The sequence below is a fragment of the Guillardia theta genome (assembly GCF_000315625.1).
Source record: "Guillardia theta CCMP2712 unplaced genomic scaffold GUITHscaffold_84, whole genome shotgun sequence".
Classification (NCBI taxonomy): Eukaryota; class Cryptophyceae; order Pyrenomonadales; family Geminigeraceae; genus Guillardia; species Guillardia theta.
The window spans coordinates 225,446-246,045 of record NW_005434590.1 but is presented as its reverse complement, the minus strand read 5'-3'; the positions used below and the strand labels follow the sequence as shown (position 1 = coordinate 246,045).

Genomic DNA, 20,600 nt, shown 5'->3' with positions numbered 1-20,600 from the left:
CCTTGCGATGTCACACTCTAGTAAAGACCATGCAAGGATAGGAAGATTGACAGAGGTAAAGCAATTGTCGTTTGGAGGAATCTGATGAGGCATGGATTGATGATGATGATGATGATGATGATGATGATGATGATGATGATGATGATGATGATGATGATGATGATGATGTTATGACAACAATGAGATCAGGTTGCACACCACATGGGCGAGGCTCGCACAGCAGAGCTCGGAAAGAAGAGGTTTCATATCGTCCACCTGGTGGCCAGTTGTAGTTCACGTCAAGTCGCAGACTAGAAGCTCTTGCCAGAGCTCGGAAGATCTTAGAGTCAGCACCTGGTCAAGACTTATACACCAAGAAAGCAAGATCTCAGTCTGACGCGAGTCGCAACTCTAGAACGCCAGTGGTGTCAAGTAAGACGACGTGTGTATGTCGTTGTTTCCCAGCGATGACTTGACGAGCAGGGTTGTCGTCTTGGAACTCCATGAAGCAGCAGCAGGTAGGAGCTGTTGATGGCTGGTTGAGACTGAAACATCTTCTTCAGACTCCTTCCGTAGAAATTCCCAAGGCCCAGGTCAAGGCAGGATCGGCTGTTGAGTTGCAGCAGTTACATCTAAGACTTTCTTCCAGGTTGTCAGCAACAAGAGTATCGTTCAAAGGCCCAAGGTTGTCGCGATTGCAAGCTCGTCGAGGAACGTTGAACTTCTTTCTTGCCCACGTGTCTGATGGTGTTTGCTGTCAGGAGTGACAACGTTGTGGCTCCTGCTCCCCCTCGTGTCAAGAAAGTTCATGACGATCATACCATCATCCCCTGGGAGGAGTGGGAGGAGGAGAGCAGAAAGATTGATCCTCTAGCTTACAAGTTTTCTTAGCCCAGCGGCAACCAACACATGCACAAGTTAACTTCGATACCAGCCGCTGAATCGAACTTCCGAGCTTGTCATGTCAAAGACTTGTCAGACAACGACTAGATCTGTTAAAGCAACTAGGACTATTCATCCAGCACAGACTACACTTTTGCTCCTGACTACAATGAAACAACTTTCTTTCCCCCCTGAGCTTTGAGCGATGTGGATGAAACAAGAAAATGGTGCTCGTAAGTTAGATCGAAACAAAGTCATCGATGCATCTTCAACGCTAACTTGAGGCAAAGCCATTTCCCCTCCTATGTCATTCCATCAGATGTCATAGGAACAGAAATTTCCTCCATCACCTCCGTCTTCCTAACAAGAGTTGTACTTGCACATGCTGCCTCTGAATGAAGACAGGAATGAGTTGCTCAAGAAACTTGAGCGTTGTCGCACCTGTTGGGTTGAATTCACAGTCTCCGTCTTCCTCCTCGTCTTCTTGAACCTTGGTTCTGATGGGAAAATGCCAAATCCTACAAACACCAAAATCACGAGCAGCATTGTCATCATCTCCACCATCATCAGCATCAGCATCAGCATCATCATGATCATGATCATGATCATGATCATGATCATCATCATTACATGTGTTCTTCATCGCTTGATCTTTGAATCTCGGGCGAGATGACAGGTGGTTGAATCTTTCAGACTTGTCAGCATCAAACAACCCAATCAAAGACATTCATCACCAGAGTGACTTGCGGTATATCACTCGTTCCGTTTGCAATCTACAGACCGTTACAAGGGCTAATGATATGATCTAACTGACACCTTCTCAGGTTCCCAGGCATGCGAGAAATCAAATCGAATAATCCTCGTCGTCTTCCATCTCAAGAAGGGCCGGGGATCCTGAAGGAATCATTACACTACTTGTAACAAGGGTCTCCCGAGATAGGTGCAGAGCAAGTGCAATACAAGCGCAAGATATACTCCAAGAAACGTACATGACAGTCACAAGACATGTACAACACATGTACCAGCAAGGCAAGACGATGATCTCGCATCTGATCGTTGGTGACAACCCTTACTGTCTCGCCCTCGTCAATGACGGTTGAGAGCATCCAGTACCTTGACCCCTCTAGTCAGACACACTCGAATCTCGACCGGCGGTACCAATCATCGTTAGAGCCATGCGGGCTGATCTTCAAACACCCTTCAGCGTTCCACCTGAAAACAGGAAGGGTGTTAGGAAAAGGAGAAGGAGATTGCATCAGAGGTTGCAACAAGGAAACATGTACAAAGCAAAGACTGAATTATTGATTGAATTATTGGTAACAAATGTCATGAACACATCTCATCAATCACAGTTGTGCAGGAATGAATAAGCAGACATCACACACAGGGGTGATAATTTCAACACATTCAAGTCAGGAAAGGATGGAAGCAAACCTGTCAATGATCTCCATTTCATCTCCAGTGACGACATGCTGGGCGGTGCTGAAGTTCAGGTGCCCTTGATGCCTCGCGTGGTTGGGGATGATGGGCTGAACGTACTTGTAGGGGAGGAGGACAAGAACTTTCTCTCCCTCCTCCCTCAACTTGTTCACAACAATGTCGATCTGACAAGAGGCATTCAGAGAGCACACAGCAAAATCAATCGGATAATCTTTGCTCATTCAATCACCTGATGGTATGAAAAACATCCGGTCTCAAAGTTCTGCTTCGAGTATGCCACGTTGGGCCCATCAACCACGACTGAGAACTGCTGTGATGTCTCCCGCATCCAGTCCAAGAAATTCAAAATCGACTCCCGAGCTTGACTTCCCTGTTCAACGTTCATCATCGCCCTCTAGCTCAAGCCCCTGCCCCTGCCCCTGCCCCTTATGCCTTCTGTGCTGGCACTCTCGGGCTACCTCCTGTTTCTGTACGTATCCTCCTCTCTCATCCTCTCTGAGAATCCGCTTTCCTCACTATTGATTTCTGCCTGCGTCGCTTGCCAGGTCGCTGCTTCGGGATCACCTCTTCCTCCTCTTTCTCTGCCCTTCTCCCTTCCCAGCTCCTCCTCACCTGACTGGAGGCGAGCTCGACCAGTCCAGTCCGCACAAGAGCTGTTGGGGAGGTAAGTAGCTTGAAGGAAGAAGAACAGAGGACAAGACCTCGCTGAGTGGATGATAGGGAAAACAACTTCAATCTCTTCCCACTTGCAACAGTGTGAGAGCATATGGCGATGAGGTAGAGAGACATTGGATAGGAGAAGACGAAGAGAGGGACAGGAGGAGGAGGCTACAAGTACAACCTGAGTGGGCACTTTCCTTCGCTCGACATGTTGACCACCTTGCAGTTGTCATGGGACACCTGCGAGCTGAGCAACGACGCTGACTTCTCACTGATAGACAAGAGCGTCTCAGACATCTCATTCAAGATCTCATCCAATGATAGCATCAGCAGATCCCTCTCCTTCCCAACCTTCCCGACAATGACATCGCTAAAGGCTGAGATGATGTCAACAAATAGCTGTTCAACCGGCTCGATGCTGCTGTTCGCCGCACTCTTGATCAAGTCTGGATGGCCGCTCAGCACACTCTTCCAGAGATCAACGAAATTATCGAAGTCTCTGTTTTGCAAGAATGTAAGGAGCAACGGTTGGACCGTCCGCAACCGGAGGCGATTGGGGTTATTAGAGACAAAATCATCAAGGAGTTTCACGGCATGTTTGGCAGTCCCAGGGTCTTCACAACAAACTCTGATCACGGAGGCGTATGATGATTCTGATGGCATCGAAAGTTCTTTCAGGACCTCCAAGAACCGAATGGCTGATTCAGCATTGTGATTGTAGCAAGCCAGGGCCACAAGGAGCTCGTAGATTTTGATCTTTACACCAGGAGCGATCCTCTCGTCCTGCTCGACTAGTCGCATCACGTCCCTGTGAACCTGATCAACGTCGACCTCGTTCCTGAATTTCAACATCATCTCCATTTTGCGCATCTCCTTCAACAGCTCTGGGGGGATATTCTTTGATCCCTTCTTTGCCGCTTTCTTCTTGCAGGAAACTTCGCTCCCATGGTCCGTAGATGTCATCGACAGGCTCCGTCTCCACGAGTCTTGAGCGCCCAACATGGTCGAGCGGAAAGACAGACACTCTAGAAACGGGCGGAATACCGATGGGAAAGACCGCGAGGTGCGTGCCGATGGTCGTCGTTGACCCACTTGACAATTGACAGGTGTAAGAGCGTCCCGACGTGTCAAGTGATTGAGAGATGCTCCGAGTGAAGAGAAGGAGATATCAAAACACGCAGTCTCCAGCTGAGACAGGAGTCAATTTGTCAACCATTTCAAATCCTGAAACTCACCTTTGGTCTTGAAGTTATACCCACAAAGGACAACTGAAGGTGAAATCCTCTTTGAAATCCTGCGAGTCTTGTTCAGGAACGAGGAAAACGTAGAGACAACAGCAAACACCTCCTTTGCGAGGGATGCACAACCTTCTGCCACTTTGCATCATTGATGATGCAGAAGACAGGAAGAGGAGAACACAGAAGAAAGCATTTGTTGAGAAAATGAATCCAAACTTCATATGGAAGTCATTGACGTATCGCGAGCCGTATCGTTAAATAACAATCCTTATCAATACATCTGATTCGAAATGTCACAAATCAATCAAAGTCATGAAGAGCAGATGGTTATAATGAATGCGACGTTGGGTTGCACCCTCTCCACCTTCGAAGTCTCCTCCTCCATCTATTCCTTCTACTCCCTCACTCCCCTCCCCTTCACTTCATGGAACTTATTCTTTGTGAGAAAGTCTTCTGCAACTCGATACCACCCCAATCCTGATCCCTCCATGGCCGAGGTCATGGTCTAACCCTACTGGCCCAATGCTTGTGATCACTCCCTCAGCACCTTTATGTTACGCCCCACGTTTCCAGACGGTCCTCGACCCTTCCTTCCAGTCCTACAATCCCTCTATCCTTCTTGATCCCTCCTTTAATCCCTCAACCGTTCCCTCCTCCCTTCGTCCTCCCTTCTTCTCTGTCACCTTCTCTGTCTGTACTCCATTCCCTTGTTCGACTTCTTCGCAATGCGACCCTCATCCTGTCCATCGCATTCTTCTCTCCTTCCCCCGCTGTCTGCATGAACAATGTATTCTATCTCATTCATCAATTGATTCATCAGGTTGAATAATTCAGCCAGCATCAACTTAACAGCAACAACTAACAACATGAATGCTCGATGCCTTGATGTCCAAGAAAATCTTCATCATCCACTTTATCATTCTTTCTCACCTCATGCATCCGCAATCCACATCAGATCTGCAATCCTCATCTTACATCTCATATCCTTGTCTCATATTTCCTCTCCTCTCCTCTCCTCTCCTCTCCTCTCCTCTCCGCCCCGCCCCGCTCTCCATCTGCTCCAGATTCACTACCTGCTCCCTGTAGCCCCTGCATGAAAGTAGAGGCCGATCTCGTGATTTCAGGACAATATGACAATCGCTGTGTATTTTTCAAAACTTGAATTGATATTTGAAATGTTCCAAACCTTTTTGAGAAACTTTGAGTTCCCTACATCACGATTTCAGGCCAATAGATAGTTTCAAACATTGTCAAATATTTAGTATAAAACTGCATCTCATATCCTCTAGATTTAAAACCAAAGTTGATAATTCAGATGTATTTTCAATATTTTGATAAAGATTTCGCACATCTGACCCACATGACCCTACCCCTCAATCTGAAAATCTGCACTACCTCAACCCCACTACCCCCACAAAAGTGTCGCTAGTACCCCGTCCTTTAGCCAAATTGAAAGTACCCACCGGATACCCACCCCCTGACTCAAAGTCCTTCATACCACATGCAGGATTTTCTTGTGCGGGGCGGTTGGCAAGAGGAGAGGAGAGGAGAGGAGAGGAGAGGAGAAGAGAGGAGAAGAGAAGAGAGGAGAAGAAAAGAGAGGAGAAGAGAGTAAGCGATTGGATGAGAGAGAAGGGAAGGCAAGGGGGGCGGCAGGGAGGCAGGGAACGGACCAGAGGGAGGCGAGGAGAGAAGCAGAGAGGGAAAAGAAGGGAGGGAGGATGACATGAAGCGGGAGGCAACAGTGGAGGGAGGGAACAGCGGAGGGAGGGAACAGCCGGAAATCAAAGAGGAGGGGGATCGGGGGGATGGGGAGGGCTCAAGCCCTTCCAGGCCTTTGTTGTGATAGATAAAGAAGGTTGAGGAATGGGGAGAGAAACGTATAAGAATAGCCAGGGAGGAGGAACGTGGAAGAAGGACAAAGACTCTGAAAGTGGGGGGTGGGGTGGGGGGGGGGGGGGGATAAGGGTCAGAAATCGAGGAGGGAAAGTGAGCTGTACACCATGGAAGGAGGAGGGTAGGAGCTCGGTTATGGAAGATGGCAAGAGGCATTTGATGTGAAGGGCTGTGATGACAGAGGTGGTGTTGCAATGATAGTGTCATTGGATGTTAGAATAAAGGTGTAGAGGAGTAGATGATGAGGGTGTAGGAACGTGTAAATGTGTATCCGGGGACAGAAAGTGAGCAATACTTGAACATTGCTCAAGAAATTTCAAAGAGTTCTGCTCCTGCTTAGTCATCGGATTAAAATGTTTGACTCATACTGCAGGGTGGATGCATTGAAGTTGACAACTTGTCTTCCTGTTCAGCTCAAGGAGGAGCGATAGACCGATCAGGATGAATGTCGTCAAGGAGCTCCAGCGCATCAACCAGCGGGAGGTCCGTCTGTAGAGGGTGTAAGAAGTTCCCTGAACGCTTGCTGACAGATTGAAAGTGGGCTCGAAGATAAAGCGTAAGCTTGCATGCTGCATCTTGCTGTCTTGCGCAGTTTGGTTGACCTCCTGTGAATCTTCCAGGTCATGGCATGCAAACTATGCAGACAGCGCCTATGTACTTTGCGCTTTTGTAATTGGTCGGTCTGATTTGAGTTGGCAGATCTATGTCGGAGGGCTGGACTATAGGCTGACTGAAGGAGATGTCATCACCATCTTTTCTCAGGTCCAACTGCTTCAGATATGACTTGTACATGCACTTGACGGACTTGTGAAGTACGGTGAACCTGTCGATGTTCATTTGCCTCGGGACAAGAAGACAGGAAAGTCACATGGTTTTGCGTGAGTCTCCATCTTGCACGGCTGGTTTGTGACTAACATTCCATCCATCTTTCATCGCAGATTTCTTGCGTATGAGGATCAGGTGTGCATCTACCTAGCTGACTCCGATATCATGTTGTTGAATGGTGTTGTGTTGCAGAGGAGCACGAATTTAGCCGTAGACAATCTCAACGGATCCAAACTCCTTGGAAGGACCCTTCGAGTGATCGTTATTCTTAATTTTTCCCCAAGTGTAACGTTGCCTCAAGGTCGATCACAAGAAGCATTACAAACCTCCCGAGGAAGAGATCGAGGTGAATCGCATGAATGACGATGTATCTTACTCCCGTGCTCACTCACGCTATGTCAGATCATGCAAGCCGATGCAGAAGAAAAGGTCCAGATTCTCAATTGATTCTGATCTCTCCGATCTCATCGCATGTTTGCATCAACAGGCCAAAGTCAAGAAGCAAAAAGACATAACAGAGACTGCTGGTATACTCTCGACTTTTTCACTTGGACTCGGTGCTGACATGGTTTGCACAGCGGCGGCGGCGGCTGCTGCAAGATCTTACCCCCACCTTCAGAAGGTAAAACGTTGATGGCAGCTCACTGTTCAGAGCGATGGGGTTTAAATGCTGTACAGACCTTCAATGATGAGTATGGGGCTTCGATTGTGAAAAAAGTCAGCCAACCGACGACAGACATCAAGGTTGAGCGAACACTAGAATCTGGTTACACTGGCAGTGAACGATTCTGATGCGTTGCTGCTATCAGAGACTTGACCCGGATGAGCTGTGGGAAAAGCAACTTACACAGTCTCTCGTGAGTGATTCAGTCATGCGTCGAAGTTGATTGTAACCACCTGGTAGAGTGCCTTTGACAAGCAAGAGAAACAAGCAAAGAAAGGTAGGATGATGATGATGATGATGTATCTTTCCAGCAGCGTATCGAAGAAGTGAAGTTGGATGTGGCTGATCTTGGATGATAGAGAAGAAAGCCAAGAAGAAGGAAGAGAAGAAGAAGAAGAAAGAGCTCAAGAAGGTAACTTACCGTTGTTAACCCCTTCATGTTCGCTGACCTGATACCTGTAGGCGAAGAAAGAGATGAAGAAAGGACAAGATGACAAAGACGGTAAACGACACTCCACACATCTCTAGACGCTAATGCCCTGATGGCAGACTCAAAGAGCTCGGATTCTTCATCTGACGAGGTGGGGGGTCAAGTCAGCCTTCCATCAGCCTGCTCCTCTTTGATTTGAGCCCCCCCATTTCTCCCCATCCCCCCTTGTCAGTGGATTTGTTGCCATGGTCGCTAACTTGGCGCTTTCAGAATGAGGGTTCGAAGAGGAAGATCTCGGACTTCATTGACCAGGAATACAAGAAGAACACGTTGGCTCTTCTTCCTCGTCTTGACTGCCTCTGATCTTGCCTTTAACAGGGATAATGGCAAAAGCTCGAGCAAACCAGAGGAGGAGAAGCCGAGGAGGAGCAGGAGCAGGGAGAGGAAAGAGAGGAGCAGGAGCAGAGACCGAGCAAGGGAAAGGAGCAGGAGCAGAGAAAGAGACAGGAACAAGGGCAGGGACTTCTATGACAAGGATAAAGAGAGGGACAGAGGAGAAAGGGACAGGGACAGGGACAGAGGAGGGGACAGAAGTGGGGAGAGGAGGAGATCTCGATCGCGAGACAGGTACAGAACTCTACTTGTCTGCTGAAGCTGACTGGACATCATCAGAGACAGACGAAGAGAGTATGAGGACCGAGGACGGCGCCGTAGTCGGTCGAGGAGCAGGGATAGGAGGAACTGAAGAGGGCTCAGTAGAAGGGAATGCAACTTGTGAGGACGGAAGCACGAGCAGTGTTGAAAAGTTCGGGTTGTGTCTTAAGTCTGCAATCTGATCTAAGAGAAGAGATAAAATAGTCAAGAGACGACGGAAGGATGATTCGATCGACGGAGCTCGCGTAATCTCTCGATATCTGTTGAGTGGGAGGGAAGAAAATGGTTAGGAGAACTCGGAAGAAACATGGGCAACGGAGTAAGGACAAGTCTTGCAGCAGTTTGGCCATGAACGGGGGCTGGGGTTATGTAGAGATTACCATGTAGGGAGGGGAAGGCGGGGGAGAGAGAGGGAGGTGGTGGGGGGGAGAGGGGAGGGGGAGGAATGATGAAGATGTTGAGACAGACAGCAGGACTTAGAATGGTTCATCACTCACCTGCCCATGAGTTCTTCATCGCTTTCTTCATCGCCTCCAAGTTCTTGCCTCTCGCCCGGGGCGACGGCTCCTCCAACATCATCGACTGGAGCCTCGTCCTCACTCCTCTCAGCTTGCTCGCCCTCAGCTCTGTCTCCACGCGCAGACTTCCATACTGCTGGGTAGGAGAGGAAGAAGACTGGGGCAGGAAGTTGGCAAGATTGCCGAACCCGTCGGAGAGGTACTGGGAGATGTCACTATCCTCCTTGTTCTTGGATGTAATCACAGTCTCCCGCTGCACCTCCCGTAGTCGCGTGCCCTCTGCTGGCGTACAGCAGTCGAAGCTGTCAGTGAGGAGACTCCACGTTGACGTTGTGACGTCCTTGGGCGACTCTGCGTCCCCAGCATGATCGATGAAGAGGTCCTCCCATGCCCTCGCGAATGTCTGCTCTTCCTTGGAAGGAGTAGAACGATCGGCTTCCGCCATGTCCTGCGTCTTCAGATCGCCCACCATGCCGTCGACATGAGCATTCCAGTCCACAGCGGGAGCCGAGGGTATCTCGTGCTCATCATTGCAATGAAAAAAGGGATCGAGAAGGTTCAAGAACAATTGGGAGGGCCAGGAATCGAAAAGATCATCGCTTGGATTCGTTTTTTTACTTGTTGCCATGTGTTTCACCTGTTTGAAAGCACGCTAGCAGAAGGAAAGTCAGATATTAGACTCATCGAGATCAGAAAGTTGAGGTGATACGTCTCAATACTATCACATATCATGGCACTACATAATGCTCTGTAAACAAGTTCTAAGGTAACGAGTAACCTATGGGCTATTGGAACAAGGTTGTCCTTTTGTAACATCGCACATGAATCCTGACAGGAAAGAATCCTTCTAAAGCGCGAATGGTCTGGCCTCCTCTTATCCCTTCTCAGTGATCATGCAAGTTTCTCGTCCTGAGCGCTGCGCTCTGTCGCCAACTTGCACTAAAAGTCGCTAAGTTGATCTGAGCTCCGATGGTTGCTCGGACATAGCGAGTGACACGAGCAGTCAGCCCCCCCCGTGAGCCTCACCGTCTGCTCTATGGAAAACCTTCTCCCTTCCATGCTTCTCCTTCTTCGCACTACTAGTGACTAGCCGTTTCCCGCGCCATGCTTTCCCTGGAAGCCCTTCCCCATTGATGGCAAGTTTCAAAGTTTTGATTCTTTTTTTGGCCACCCGGAAACGCTGGTGTGTCGAAAATTTGAATTTGAATTTGAATCTTAAAATAAAACTTTTTGTAGCCTCTCGGAACTCGGACTCACTGGGGAGGCTCAGCTCGCGGCTAGTCACCTGTTGAGTGCCGCAGGCCCCGCCGGCTTCTTCAAGGGGCCTCAGAAGGCCGCCACTGGCAACTTACGGCAGTAGATCGGACGGTTCAACCGTTCAACCCGTTCCTGAAGCGACGGTCCGACTCAGCGACTCGCGGAGTCCGATCGGAATGATGCCGCACCGGCGCCGGTACCGTACGGGTACTCCGGGCACGGCGGCGGCGGTCACCCCGTGGGCCCAGTCACGGGGGCCCCGCGGCTGAGTCGCCGGTCGGGTGGACCGGGCCCCCGCCAGTCGGACGGGGGCCGACTCACAGGCCGGGCTGGCCTGGCCGCCGCGCGGCGCGGCGGCACTGGCCTGGCACTGACCGGGCCCGGGGCCGTCACCCGGCCCAAGAGGCGGCCGCCTCGGAGCCGCCGGCCTGAGCCGGGTCCGCGGGCGACAGCTGAGCCTGGCGTCCGAGTCGGCCGGGGCCGCTGCCACGGGCGGATGATCCGGGACTCAGGCTGTCGGATCCGATGACTCAGAGTTCCGGGCGGCGAGTCCGGCGATCGGCGCTCTGGCGGGCCCGCCGGGCGGCCGGGCCCGGCGGGCGTCACTGTCATCAGCCTGCCAGCGGGCGACGCCGCTCATTGCCGCGTGACTGCGGCAGTGCGGCGGCCGGCCCGGCCGCAGATGAGAGTCACTCCGTAGTCACATGATCCCGCCGGACGGACCGCTGGTCACAGAGTCCGACCGCCGACACCGTGACACGGGTTGCTCGATTCTGGCCCCTTTAATTCTTTACTCAAAGTTAAGTTAAAAAGCAGTAGGAGTGGTAGTGATCCCGAGTCTCAGGATACCACTCTCACGGTCCGTCACTGCGTGACCTGCTCGATGTGGCCCCCGTGAGCCGCAGCCCCGGGCCTCAGGTCAGCCATTGAGGGGGGCTTGCTTCACCTATGATTCACGGAAGTCGGAGCTTTCCGTTGACTAAACAAAAAGGTGGATATCGGAACTGGAAGGAGGCGGTCGAATGCTTGAATTCTTGACAGATTCAATTGACGGAACGTTGTGGTTTTTATAGTCATAGTCAACACTACCCCCCTATACATCAGCCTTTTCCGGATTTGAGGCCATTAAAACATTCATGTAAATAAAATGAATATTCTCAAAAAATATCTGAATATTCCAAATAATTTCGGATTCCTCTCGGTGCATTCTATAGGAACAGACGCAGATATAGGCCAGAGCCAAAAACAGGATCTGAAAAGACTCGTTATCAATGTATATCTATAAGGAGACGCAAGCATCCGTCAGCAGATCGGAATAACAATTTCAGGAAAAGGGAAGCAAAAAGTTGAACGTTTCACTTATCAAATTTGAAACTTTCACAAAAAGAAAAATGAATTTTGAAAATTCATGAAGTATCCTATTTTTTGTGGTCGGGAAACGTACCCACTACTACCCCCACCATCCCCACATTTTGTCGGGAGATCCTCTGAAGGGTGATTTGACTCTGGGCCTCTGTCATCACATTCGCACACCCTACCCTCCCACAGGTGAATATGAAAGGGAGGGTCCTCGAGGTAGTTGACAGGGGTAAAGTCGAGAGTCATGGACAATGAAGGGGTGGGGTGGTAGTAGAGACATGAATCTCTCAGGGGTAGGGGTGCCAGTCGAAGAGATCGCAAACGATAACAATCTACAAAATGTTTTAAAGCAATAGTGAAAAGACTCAATTTCATACATTGCAAACAGTGTAGTAATTCAGGATATCTACGGACCCAGCCCCCCCCTCCACCAGGCGGCTCCTGCTGCACCCCCTCACCGAGACAGCAAGGAGTCGCAGGATCTCGAGGAGAGGAAATGTTTTGTTCCTTCCTGCCTTCGACCTCATTCTCACACTCACAGTCAATCTAGTGCATTGTTCTTGAACATTAACTCCTTCCTCTGCATTTGTGTAAGTTCAGCGTTCTTGCCTCTGATTGACATAATTTCTACTTGACAAATGTGATTTGTCGATTTCTTCACTTGTTGCCCCAGTTTAAAATGTTTTGCGCACTTTCATTCTAGATTGCTTTGTTTGTATTATCTTCCTTAACCAAAATGTCATACCTGACCCTTTTTGCTCATGTGTTACCTGGGAGTTTGAGGAACCTGAACTTGTTGTGATTCTGTGCGTCTCAATGATTGTCATCGTTTTTGTCTACCTAACAAGTTTTTTGGTTTGAATGTTTTTGTTTGTTGATTTCTTTCCTTTGGAATTCTCTTCCATTGCGTGAGCAAACTGATTTTTCTTGACATTTCGCCCCTTCATAACAATATGTTTGGTTTATGTAATCACATCAAGTTTTCTCTACTGTATTCTGCTTTCTTTCATGGAAAAACGCCCATGCATCCCGAGGAATTTTTGTTTTTCTGTTTTCACCCTTTTGTGTTCAGATTGTGCTTCGAGTCTGTAGGAGGAAATTGAACGATTGGATAAAGGCACCATTATCCAAAATCGTCACCGTAACTATGTATCCTCGAGTTCAAGTTTTTCCCCGGAAGAAAACAGGACAATCCACAAGATCCAACCCGTTGTTTCTCTCAGAAAGTGACATCTCAAGCTTGTTTCATATGAAGCAAGCAGATGCTGCCAACCACCTGGTATTGAATCCAATATCGTTGTTCAACGAGGCTTACTCGCTCATGTTTTAGGGGTTGTCAGTGACAGCGTTGAAGAATGCTTGCAGAAAGCTAGGGATCATGAAGTGGCCTTATCAGAAAGAAAAGGGCGAAAATGAGTGCGAAGAAAGCAGCAATAATGACAACGCTCTTCATACACAAAGCGGGTTGAGGGATGTTCCCATTGCGACGATGGTACAACCGCAGCTGCACTTTGCCGGGGAGGAGATGGGAGTATACCCACAAGCAGCCAGCAACAGACCCATGTTCCAGTTTCAAGCGTCCTCCTCTTCCTCTCCGAGATACGAGCTCGCAGACATGGGTGGGTTCAATGAACAGATCATTCCTCCAAATCTGGTCGATCCTGTGCCTCAAAACCACGTGCAGCTTCCTTTCAACGACGTAGTGGGACCCTTTCCTGCTCCAATGATGTGCATGCCTGGAAGTCATCAACACGTACAACAAGTACAACCTTTCTACGAGACAATGCAGGGTATGTATGCTTATTTGTGATTTTGAAACTTACAGTTGATGATATTTCTCAAACTTTCTTTTGCTGTCCTTTACAAAGAGTCGCCTTGACTGAGATGTTTTGTATACAGGGGATATGAGGGATAGGATATCTACTCCCGAGCAAGGCAATGTGGATAACGTTGCGCAGTGGTACTCCAATGATTCCAGTTCACATGTATCATCAGCTAGTGACGATCCTACCTGTATACGATGGACATGACAAAACATTTGATATTTGAAAATCATATGATTCATTTCTCCACTGAATCATTGCATACGCGTTTATTCGGCTTACTCATATTCTAGTCCCTTTCTACGTACTCTAGTCTCTAAATCTATTCACTCGAAGAACCACCAACTTGTACTCTTTCTCTACTTCTGCTAGTAGTTACCAGGCATGAATTTCGCCTCGAACTACCCAGCAAGAGCGTCTGTTCTCGTCCTCAACTTAGAGATCTGTGCGCTCTTCTCGCATCATGATCAAATCGCACAGTGAACAAGGGAGGGCTAGTAGAATCAGGGACACAGAAAATCTCTCGGAAGACATCATGCAATCAATTGTAAGCAGGCATCAAGATTTTGATTTCACTCTCTATCTTCCACTGTATCAACTTCATCTACGGGAACATCAAAGTGAGGGGGACGGATACGGGCAGGCGGGTCTGAGCCGCTGGGAGCATGTCGCCCTGAAGTCGCAAGTTTCATTTCACTGATCAGACTCACCGGGGCCGACCCCGGCAACCTGAGCGACCGGGCCCGATCGGACCGTACCCGGGCCCCGGGCCCCGCCGGGCCGGGCCCGGGGCCCGGTGACCGTGGGCGCAGCCTTAGTAACCGGGGCCCGGGTCATGAGGCGAGGCTCACAACCTGTTAAGTCGGACCGTGGGCCTATCCGGCGGCGGTACGGTACCCCACGGTTCTAGGGCATTGCGAAGGTCCGAGAACCGGTAGTATTATGAAGTCGCTGGAGTACCCCGTGTTTGACCATCGAACCTACCCCTGGAGTACGGATGGTTTGGCTCCAAACGGTAGTTTGACAGAGAAGGCCTCCGGATGCCGGAGCGCAAGTGAACTCGGCGGCACGACGGTCGCATGCTAGTCCGGGGGGGAGAGCAGAGCAGCCTGGCAGAGCAGAGCAGAGCAGAGCAGAGCAGAGCAGAGCAGAGCAGAGTAGAGCAGAGCAGAGCAGAGCAGAGCAGAGCAGAGCAGAGCATCGGTGTTAAGGAGAAGTGCATGAAAGGAAGTGGTGGAAACAGGGGAGGTAAGGCTGGGGATAGGTCGAGGATAGCCTCACACGCCGGGATGCAAAGCAGAGCGGTGAAATGGAAACTCAGTAAGCAGGCAGGAGAAGGAAACTCAGTAAGCAGAAAGGAGATCAAAAGCAACAGAAAGACCTGGAGGATGATTAGGTTGTGGCTGAATGGATAGATGAAAGCATGAGACGTTCAAGACATTCTAACCCGTGAAGCACCCGAGATAACCCTCCCTCCATCGTTTGTTTCGAGCTGACTTGTGGAGCAGCGCTTTACGGTAGACATGTCGAGTCAGGATGGAATTCCTTGTTTGAGACTAGACACTCTGAGTGGAAATTCATCCTCGGGGATACAGAATCATGCAAGCATCGCATCTACCATCTCCACCATTGAAACACCTCAGCGCAAGATATTCGGACAAGAGAACTTTGATCCTGAGTTGTCGAGGCAGTTCTCTTCAGACAGAAACTCGTTCCTCGGAACAAACACCAAGAAACATAGCTCCATTCGACCCTCGTCCCTGGCACCACCATCCGTGGACGATGTCAGAAACAAGAACTTCTGGAACTGCTGGCCCGGGCAGGAGAACGAGGATGCCAATGCAGATCCAAGATCCTTGTCGAGGAGAGGATACAGGAGCCCCTCCCCCTCGTTGCATGGAGATGTCTACAGAGTGAGTCTGAGATGTGCTGGCTTACATTGACTGTGTCTGACGTTGCGCAAGGAGAAGTCGATACAGAATGAGGTGTACTCAGTGAAAGCTCGTCACTCACTTTCGATGCCGAGTTAGACTGCACGCGCTTGACTATCTTGTTAGATCATTGAGATTTTATCAGACGTTGAGGAGAGGCTTCCTCCGACGAGTCAGAGTCAGCGCCTGAGCTTCAACAACAAGTACGTGCATCCCTCCTCTCTCCTCCCCTCCCCTCCCCTCCCCTTCTCTCTCCTCTCCTCCCCTCCTCTCTCCTCCCCTCTCCTCTCCTCTCCTTCCCACCTCACGGGCTCTTTTACCCTTCATCTTAACTCATCCTCCTGTCCTCTAACTCTCTTCTCCTCTCACTCTCTCCTCTCAGGCAATCTCCCACAAACTCGTTGGCATCGGAGGCAGGGGGTGAGTAGACAGGTGAACTCAATTGCTCGCGTCGTGACGTGGCAGCGCTAGGACCGAGGTCGTCCATCAGCACTGTGTCAAGATATGACGTTGACAAGCGCGATGACATTGTAGGCGCAAAAAGAGGAGCTGGGAAATTAGTGTCTGATCGTGATGGCAGGTGCTCGAGATGAGCGAGAAGATCGAGTCTCTTCAGAACGAGGTGCTAGAACCAATCGCCTGGAAGTTTGCGGGACTTTGACTCGCTGCTGCAGCTGAAGATTATGCGGATGGAGCTGAAAAATCAAGAGAAGAGGCATGAAGACGAGGTATGAGCTGGGCAGCAACGATCTCCCATCCCTTGAAACCCCTACACCAGATCAATGCTCTGCGGCAAAAACTGCAGGAGCAGGAGAAACCTCTCACAGTCGACAAGTCATCGTACCATGGAGCTTCCAAGGACAGCTCATTACAATTACACCCCTTAGAGCCAAATGTGTCTCCCAACCCACCCCTTGCTGCCTCTCCTCTAACGCTCACACAGATCCTCGATATCCGATCGCCGCCTGACACCAAGTTCCTGGCGATCGAGAGCACGTCAGGAGCTCTGATGGCCCCTGCAGCGAGTGACCTTGCTGTCAGCCCCAGGAAACCCTCTTCACAAGACTCGCATCCTTCTTCGAGGCAAGAGCCACAGTGTTGTTGATATGAGCATGACGAGGTTGTGACAGGGGCCATGACATGACGCTGCCGGAGGGGTTGAAGGTGAGCTGAGAACATGATGGTTGAGAAGCTTGACAGCTGTCCTGTGGCTCCAGAGCAAGAGCCCCAGCAAGGTTCAGGTTCTGTCGCCCAAGACGTTTGTGAGCGCAGACGTGATCTTGAATGACGGTAGATGGCGCTGATGCATGCGGGGCAGGGAGGGAGGGTGAAGGGTGGGAGGGTGGAAGAGCAGAGGAGGGGAGGGGAGGGGAGGGGAGGGCTGAAGAGCTTCTTGCTCAGGCAAGCATCTGCTGCAGTTCAACACAGAGACTGATCGTCATCGCGCTACCCGCGAGTCTTCGCTGCTCCTGGCGCAGGGGAGGTGACGCCACATGGCGAGCTGGGGGGAGGACGCTGAAGGTTCTTCAGGCCCTCATCAGAGCAGCTCAAGGAGCCGCAAGAGCGAGGAGACCCTCAGCCGCGATGGAGCATCGGACTTGACAGCGCGCCTAGAGGTAGGAGGAGCCGGCATGGGTAGCTCTGCTGACACCATCGCAGAGGGCAACAGCAAGGAGAAGAGGATATACATGAGCCCTCGCCTCCTGGACATGCAGGCAACCAGCGACTGCTCTTCTCCTCCTCGTGTGACGCTCTCATGCAGACTCCTCAGGCACAACCAGACACTGCCAGTAAATCTCCAGCCATGAAGGTGAAGGAGCAGGCGCTGCTGAGGGCTCTGTCGTGATATGCAGCAGAAGCGGACGCAGAAGCTCGTCATCATCCAGCGGCAGCCCATCCCCGGCCAGCAGCTCTCCCCTGAGGACCCGGTCGGCATCGGCATCTCCTTCGGCATGACCGCCAAGGGCGACGTGTTCATCACCGGCATGGCACCCAATGGCCCGGCAAAGTCGTCAGGACAGATACGGCGAGGAGACCAGCTGGTGAGGAGGAGGAAGAGAAGGGAGGGAGGAAGGAGGGAGAGAAAGGAAGGAAAGGGAGGGAGGGGAAGAAGGGAGGGGAAGAAGGGAGGGAGGGAGAAACCTGTTGGAATTTCGACCACGGAGGAAGGGGAGTAGATGGCAGCAGGGGCAGTTAGAATCAAATGGAGGTCAACATCATTGGGAGGTGCTGGGATAAGGAAGGGGAGGAGGATGGGGTATGATGGACTGGAGGCGGAGGGAAAAGGAGGGTGGGGTTAATTTCTCTTGTCAGATTTCAGTCGACGGGACAGAAGTCAACGGATGGGACGTCAAGAATATCGTCTCCCTCATCATCGGGCCCCAGGTGATACCCAGCACGAGGACTGACTGAGAGGAAGAGTGACACATGGAGCAGGGATCGTTTGTCAGACTTGAGCTGGCGAGTTTGCATCAAGATAACAACAAGATAAGATAAACCTGTGAAGATCGTGAGGTTACACTTTCACGTGTCTTTCTAATTTCAGTTTATAAAGTGACAAAGCATTGACAAGAATCTATCCGTGTGTACAAACAACGTTAAGGGATATATTTGGTAAGATCAGTAGTACGCATCGTCGTACACGTCCTGCAATAGCCTCAACAATGAACCCTCCTCCTCCTGCCCTCTACCTGCCAAAACCCGCAGTCCGGGTTTTCCGGATCGCAAGTCGCCTTCACCTCTTCGCCTCCTTCATAACCATCGACCACAGGCCGTCCAACCACCTGCAGCAAAACCAACGTCACGCGTGCTCCTCCAGTCTCTCGCTCCTCCCCTCTGCCATCTCCTCCATTCTCGAGCTCCTCCCCTCTGCCCTCTAGCGCTATCTTTTCGTCTGACTTCCTCCCAACTCTCTCCCGCTCCTGCTCCTCCCCTCTCCTTCCCCCCTCACCTGCTTCGCTACAGTCTTCGGGGACGAGGTCTCAACCGCATGCTTGCCGTCAGGGTAGATGTAGCTTGAATCCTTCTCCTCCCCTCCTCCTCCTCCTCCGATCTGCACGTTGATACTCTGTGGGCCAGTGACATGGAAGGAATTGCTGCTGAACGCTCCGTTGGCGTTGATGGTGACCGTGGGCTTCGTGGTACCCCCGTTGGGGTAGTAGGCCTCACTGTAGGGGTAGAGGTAGGGAGGTAGGTCGTCTCCTAGCGACTCAATCTCCGGTTGCCATGGCCCGTCCACGGAGAGGGGATGAGGAAGTTGGTAGGCGGAGTAGGCGCGGTAGAAGTTTGCGTAGTCCTTCTTCTCAGCTTCTGAGAGCTTGTTCATCTGCTCCGATACGGGCTCGAAGGCTCTGAAGAGCTTCTTTACAGAGTTTCTCTGCTCCTTTATCTCCTCGTCGTCCTCGATGTCTGGAAAGTCAGAAACCTCCTCTAGCATCTGCGTCCTCCCCCTGGCCAGCTGCTTCAGCATGCCCTGTGATCTCCTCAGCCTGCGGGCTTGCAAGGGAAGACCTTGTCCTGTGCTGAAGCACCATGGGCACGAAGCCAGAGGTTGAAACTGATCCGACTCAGGGTTGTTCTCATAGTGGTAGTTGTACTCGGCCACCAAAGGATCGTACGTCAAGGCTTGTCTGCGAGGATACCCCTTGAAGCCCAATCTGCGACCTGGGTATCGATCCCACAACATAGCGGATCGCTTCCTCGCGCCATTGGAGGAGACGGCAATCAGCACGAGGGCCAAACAGGCTGTCCCGCAGATCAGCCATGCAGCTCTCCTCGTCATTCTTTCTTTGTGATGAAACATCCTCAATTGAATCGCAATCCTTCACTCGATAGAAGCTTGCTCCTCCGTGTTCTTGCAGACAAAAGTCTTGGTCTCCATATCCTTCTTGCAGCCCGTGAGAACCTGGAGTCATGCCAGTCAACCGGGCATACAACCAGTTCATCTCTCCTCATACGCAACGAGCTATTCTTTTGCGGATTCAACTCAGTTCGTACACCTGATACAATAAGTGCTCTCTATCTGAATTTGATACTTTTACATTCACCACTTGTCTAATTCTGCACGTCCACCTCTTTGTGTGATATATGGTTGTACAACCTCACTTCAGTCAATCAGTACCTGATGCGTGTTCCAGTTGATCAGCACGAAGCTCTCCTTCTGTCCCAGCCCAGAGAACATTCTCTGCAAATTAAGAGCCTGAGCCGAACAATGTCAGGTAGCTCCCAGTATTCAAAGTCTAACTCTGCTCGTTGCTTCGAGACAGTCCTCTTTGATCACATAAAAATTCTCTGCCATGATCTACCCTGATCTACCCTGATCTACCCTGATCTGCCCCGATCTACCCCGATCTACCGTGATATGCCATGCATTCCTGTCCTCTGCTCGCATCTCTTCTTGGTTCCTCTGCATTCACTTCCTCGCCCCGCTCGTCCAACTCTTCGCCTTCCACCATGAGTGTAGGGCTACAACAACTGTCCCTTCGCACCATCTCGCTTCACCCCCTACCCCACCCCTGATAGCTTACCCCTCTGACAAGTACCCTATGTTTGACCTTCAATTACACCCCTAGTCGTTGTACCCTACCGTCTTTTCTTCTAACGTTACACTCCACCCCTACATCGAACTTAGTACCCACCATGAATAGACTTTTATCCTCTAAAACGTACCGGTACTTTTAATCCCTACCAGGTCAGCCTCCAGGCAGAGCAGGCCGCAGTGAGTACGAATAGGAAGGGTGGGGTATGACATGTCGATATGACATGGTGGGGTATGTAATCAAGAAGGGGTCATCATGAGCTAAAAATGTTCTATTTTGTAGGGTAGGGTGAAAAACTTTTAGGGGTGGGGGTCCATTGTGGTTCCAACGGGTAGGGTTGAGGCACGCAGGCAGACATGCCGGGGGATCCGAGGTACGGCGCGAGGATGGGGAGAGAGGGTTGGGTGGGGTGGGGGGGGGGGCCGGGGGGGCCGGTGAAAGAACAGAGATGGCAGAACGTAGAGAGAGAAAGTGGAAAGGATGATAAGAAGAGTGGATAACATAGA

General features: G+C 50.7%; 8 protein-coding genes across 8 annotated transcripts in view; 4 read left to right on the top strand and 4 right to left on the bottom strand.

Moving 5' to 3' along the window:
- The window catches only part of GUITHDRAFT_144236 (hypothetical protein), a gene marked incomplete at both ends in the record, with an annotated part of 2,526 nt that extends 1,802 nt beyond the window's left edge, over positions 1–724 (top strand). Inside the window, 3 exons of the mRNA XM_005825383.1 lie at positions 290–411; positions 463–572; positions 629–724. Of these exons, the coding sequence (XP_005825440.1) occupies positions 290–411; positions 463–572; positions 629–724 (328 nt within the window). The remainder of the gene's footprint in view (positions 1–289; positions 412–462; positions 573–628) is intronic.
- A 391-nt stretch (positions 725–1,115) lies between these two features.
- Positions 1,116–2,689, bottom strand: GUITHDRAFT_115425 (hypothetical protein; the record flags this gene model as incomplete). Its single annotated transcript, XM_005825382.1, has 10 exons — positions 1,116–1,163; positions 1,212–1,252; positions 1,303–1,379; positions 1,492–1,547; positions 1,596–1,634; positions 1,678–1,755; positions 1,884–1,974; positions 2,020–2,073; positions 2,296–2,465; positions 2,531–2,689. The coding sequence occupies 10 exons, from the start codon at positions 2,687–2,689 to the stop codon at positions 1,116–1,118; spliced, it is 813 nt and encodes a 270-aa protein (XP_005825439.1).
- Positions 2,690–3,129: 440 nt separating this feature from the next.
- GUITHDRAFT_115424 (hypothetical protein) lies at positions 3,130–3,963 on the bottom strand (the record flags this gene model as incomplete). Its single annotated transcript, XM_005825381.1, has 1 exon — positions 3,130–3,963. The coding sequence occupies one exon, from the start codon at positions 3,961–3,963 to the stop codon at positions 3,130–3,132; it is 834 nt and encodes a 277-aa protein (XP_005825438.1).
- Positions 3,964–6,716: 2,753 nt separating this feature from the next.
- Positions 6,717–7,178, top strand: GUITHDRAFT_48511 (hypothetical protein; the record flags this gene model as incomplete). Its single annotated transcript, XM_005825380.1, has 5 exons — positions 6,717–6,749; positions 6,795–6,857; positions 6,909–6,973; positions 7,034–7,055; positions 7,113–7,178. Coding segments are annotated over 5 exons (249 nt in total), but the record flags the coding sequence as incomplete, so codon positions are not given.
- Positions 7,179–9,157: 1,979 nt separating this feature from the next.
- Positions 9,158–9,814, bottom strand: GUITHDRAFT_115422 (hypothetical protein; the record flags this gene model as incomplete). The annotated part of the gene is made up of 1 exon (XM_005825379.1): positions 9,158–9,814. One exon carries the CDS (start codon positions 9,812–9,814, stop codon positions 9,158–9,160), a length of 657 nt encoding a protein of 218 aa, XP_005825436.1.
- Positions 9,815–13,180: 3,366 nt separating this feature from the next.
- On the top strand, positions 13,181–13,612 carry GUITHDRAFT_115421 (hypothetical protein; the record flags this gene model as incomplete). The annotated part of the gene is made up of 1 exon (XM_005825378.1): positions 13,181–13,612. The coding sequence occupies one exon, from the start codon at positions 13,181–13,183 to the stop codon at positions 13,610–13,612; it is 432 nt and encodes a 143-aa protein (XP_005825435.1).
- A 1,536-nt stretch (positions 13,613–15,148) lies between these two features.
- On the top strand, positions 15,149–18,123 carry GUITHDRAFT_165214 (hypothetical protein; the record flags this gene model as incomplete). Its single annotated transcript, XM_005825377.1, has 17 exons — positions 15,149–15,538; positions 15,596–15,650; positions 15,702–15,759; positions 15,939–15,976; positions 16,028–16,086; positions 16,137–16,178; positions 16,231–16,284; positions 16,500–16,552; positions 16,687–16,720; positions 16,774–16,846; positions 16,958–17,039; positions 17,087–17,172; positions 17,216–17,271; positions 17,319–17,366; positions 17,413–17,598; positions 17,870–17,941; positions 17,993–18,123. 17 exons carry the CDS (start codon positions 15,149–15,151, stop codon positions 18,050–18,052), a joined length of 1,446 nt encoding a protein of 481 aa, XP_005825434.1. The 3' UTR covers positions 18,053–18,123.
- GUITHDRAFT_165213 (hypothetical protein) lies at positions 18,092–19,756 on the bottom strand. Its single transcript, XM_005825376.1, has 4 exons — positions 19,677–19,756; positions 18,507–19,460; positions 18,247–18,339; positions 18,092–18,202 (listed from the first exon to the last, which is right to left on the bottom strand). The coding sequence occupies exons 2-4, from the start codon at positions 19,356–19,358 to the stop codon at positions 18,176–18,178; spliced, it is 972 nt and encodes a 323-aa protein (XP_005825433.1). The 5' UTR covers positions 19,359–19,460; positions 19,677–19,756; the 3' UTR covers positions 18,092–18,175.
- Between the last annotated feature and the right edge of the window lie 844 nt (positions 19,757–20,600).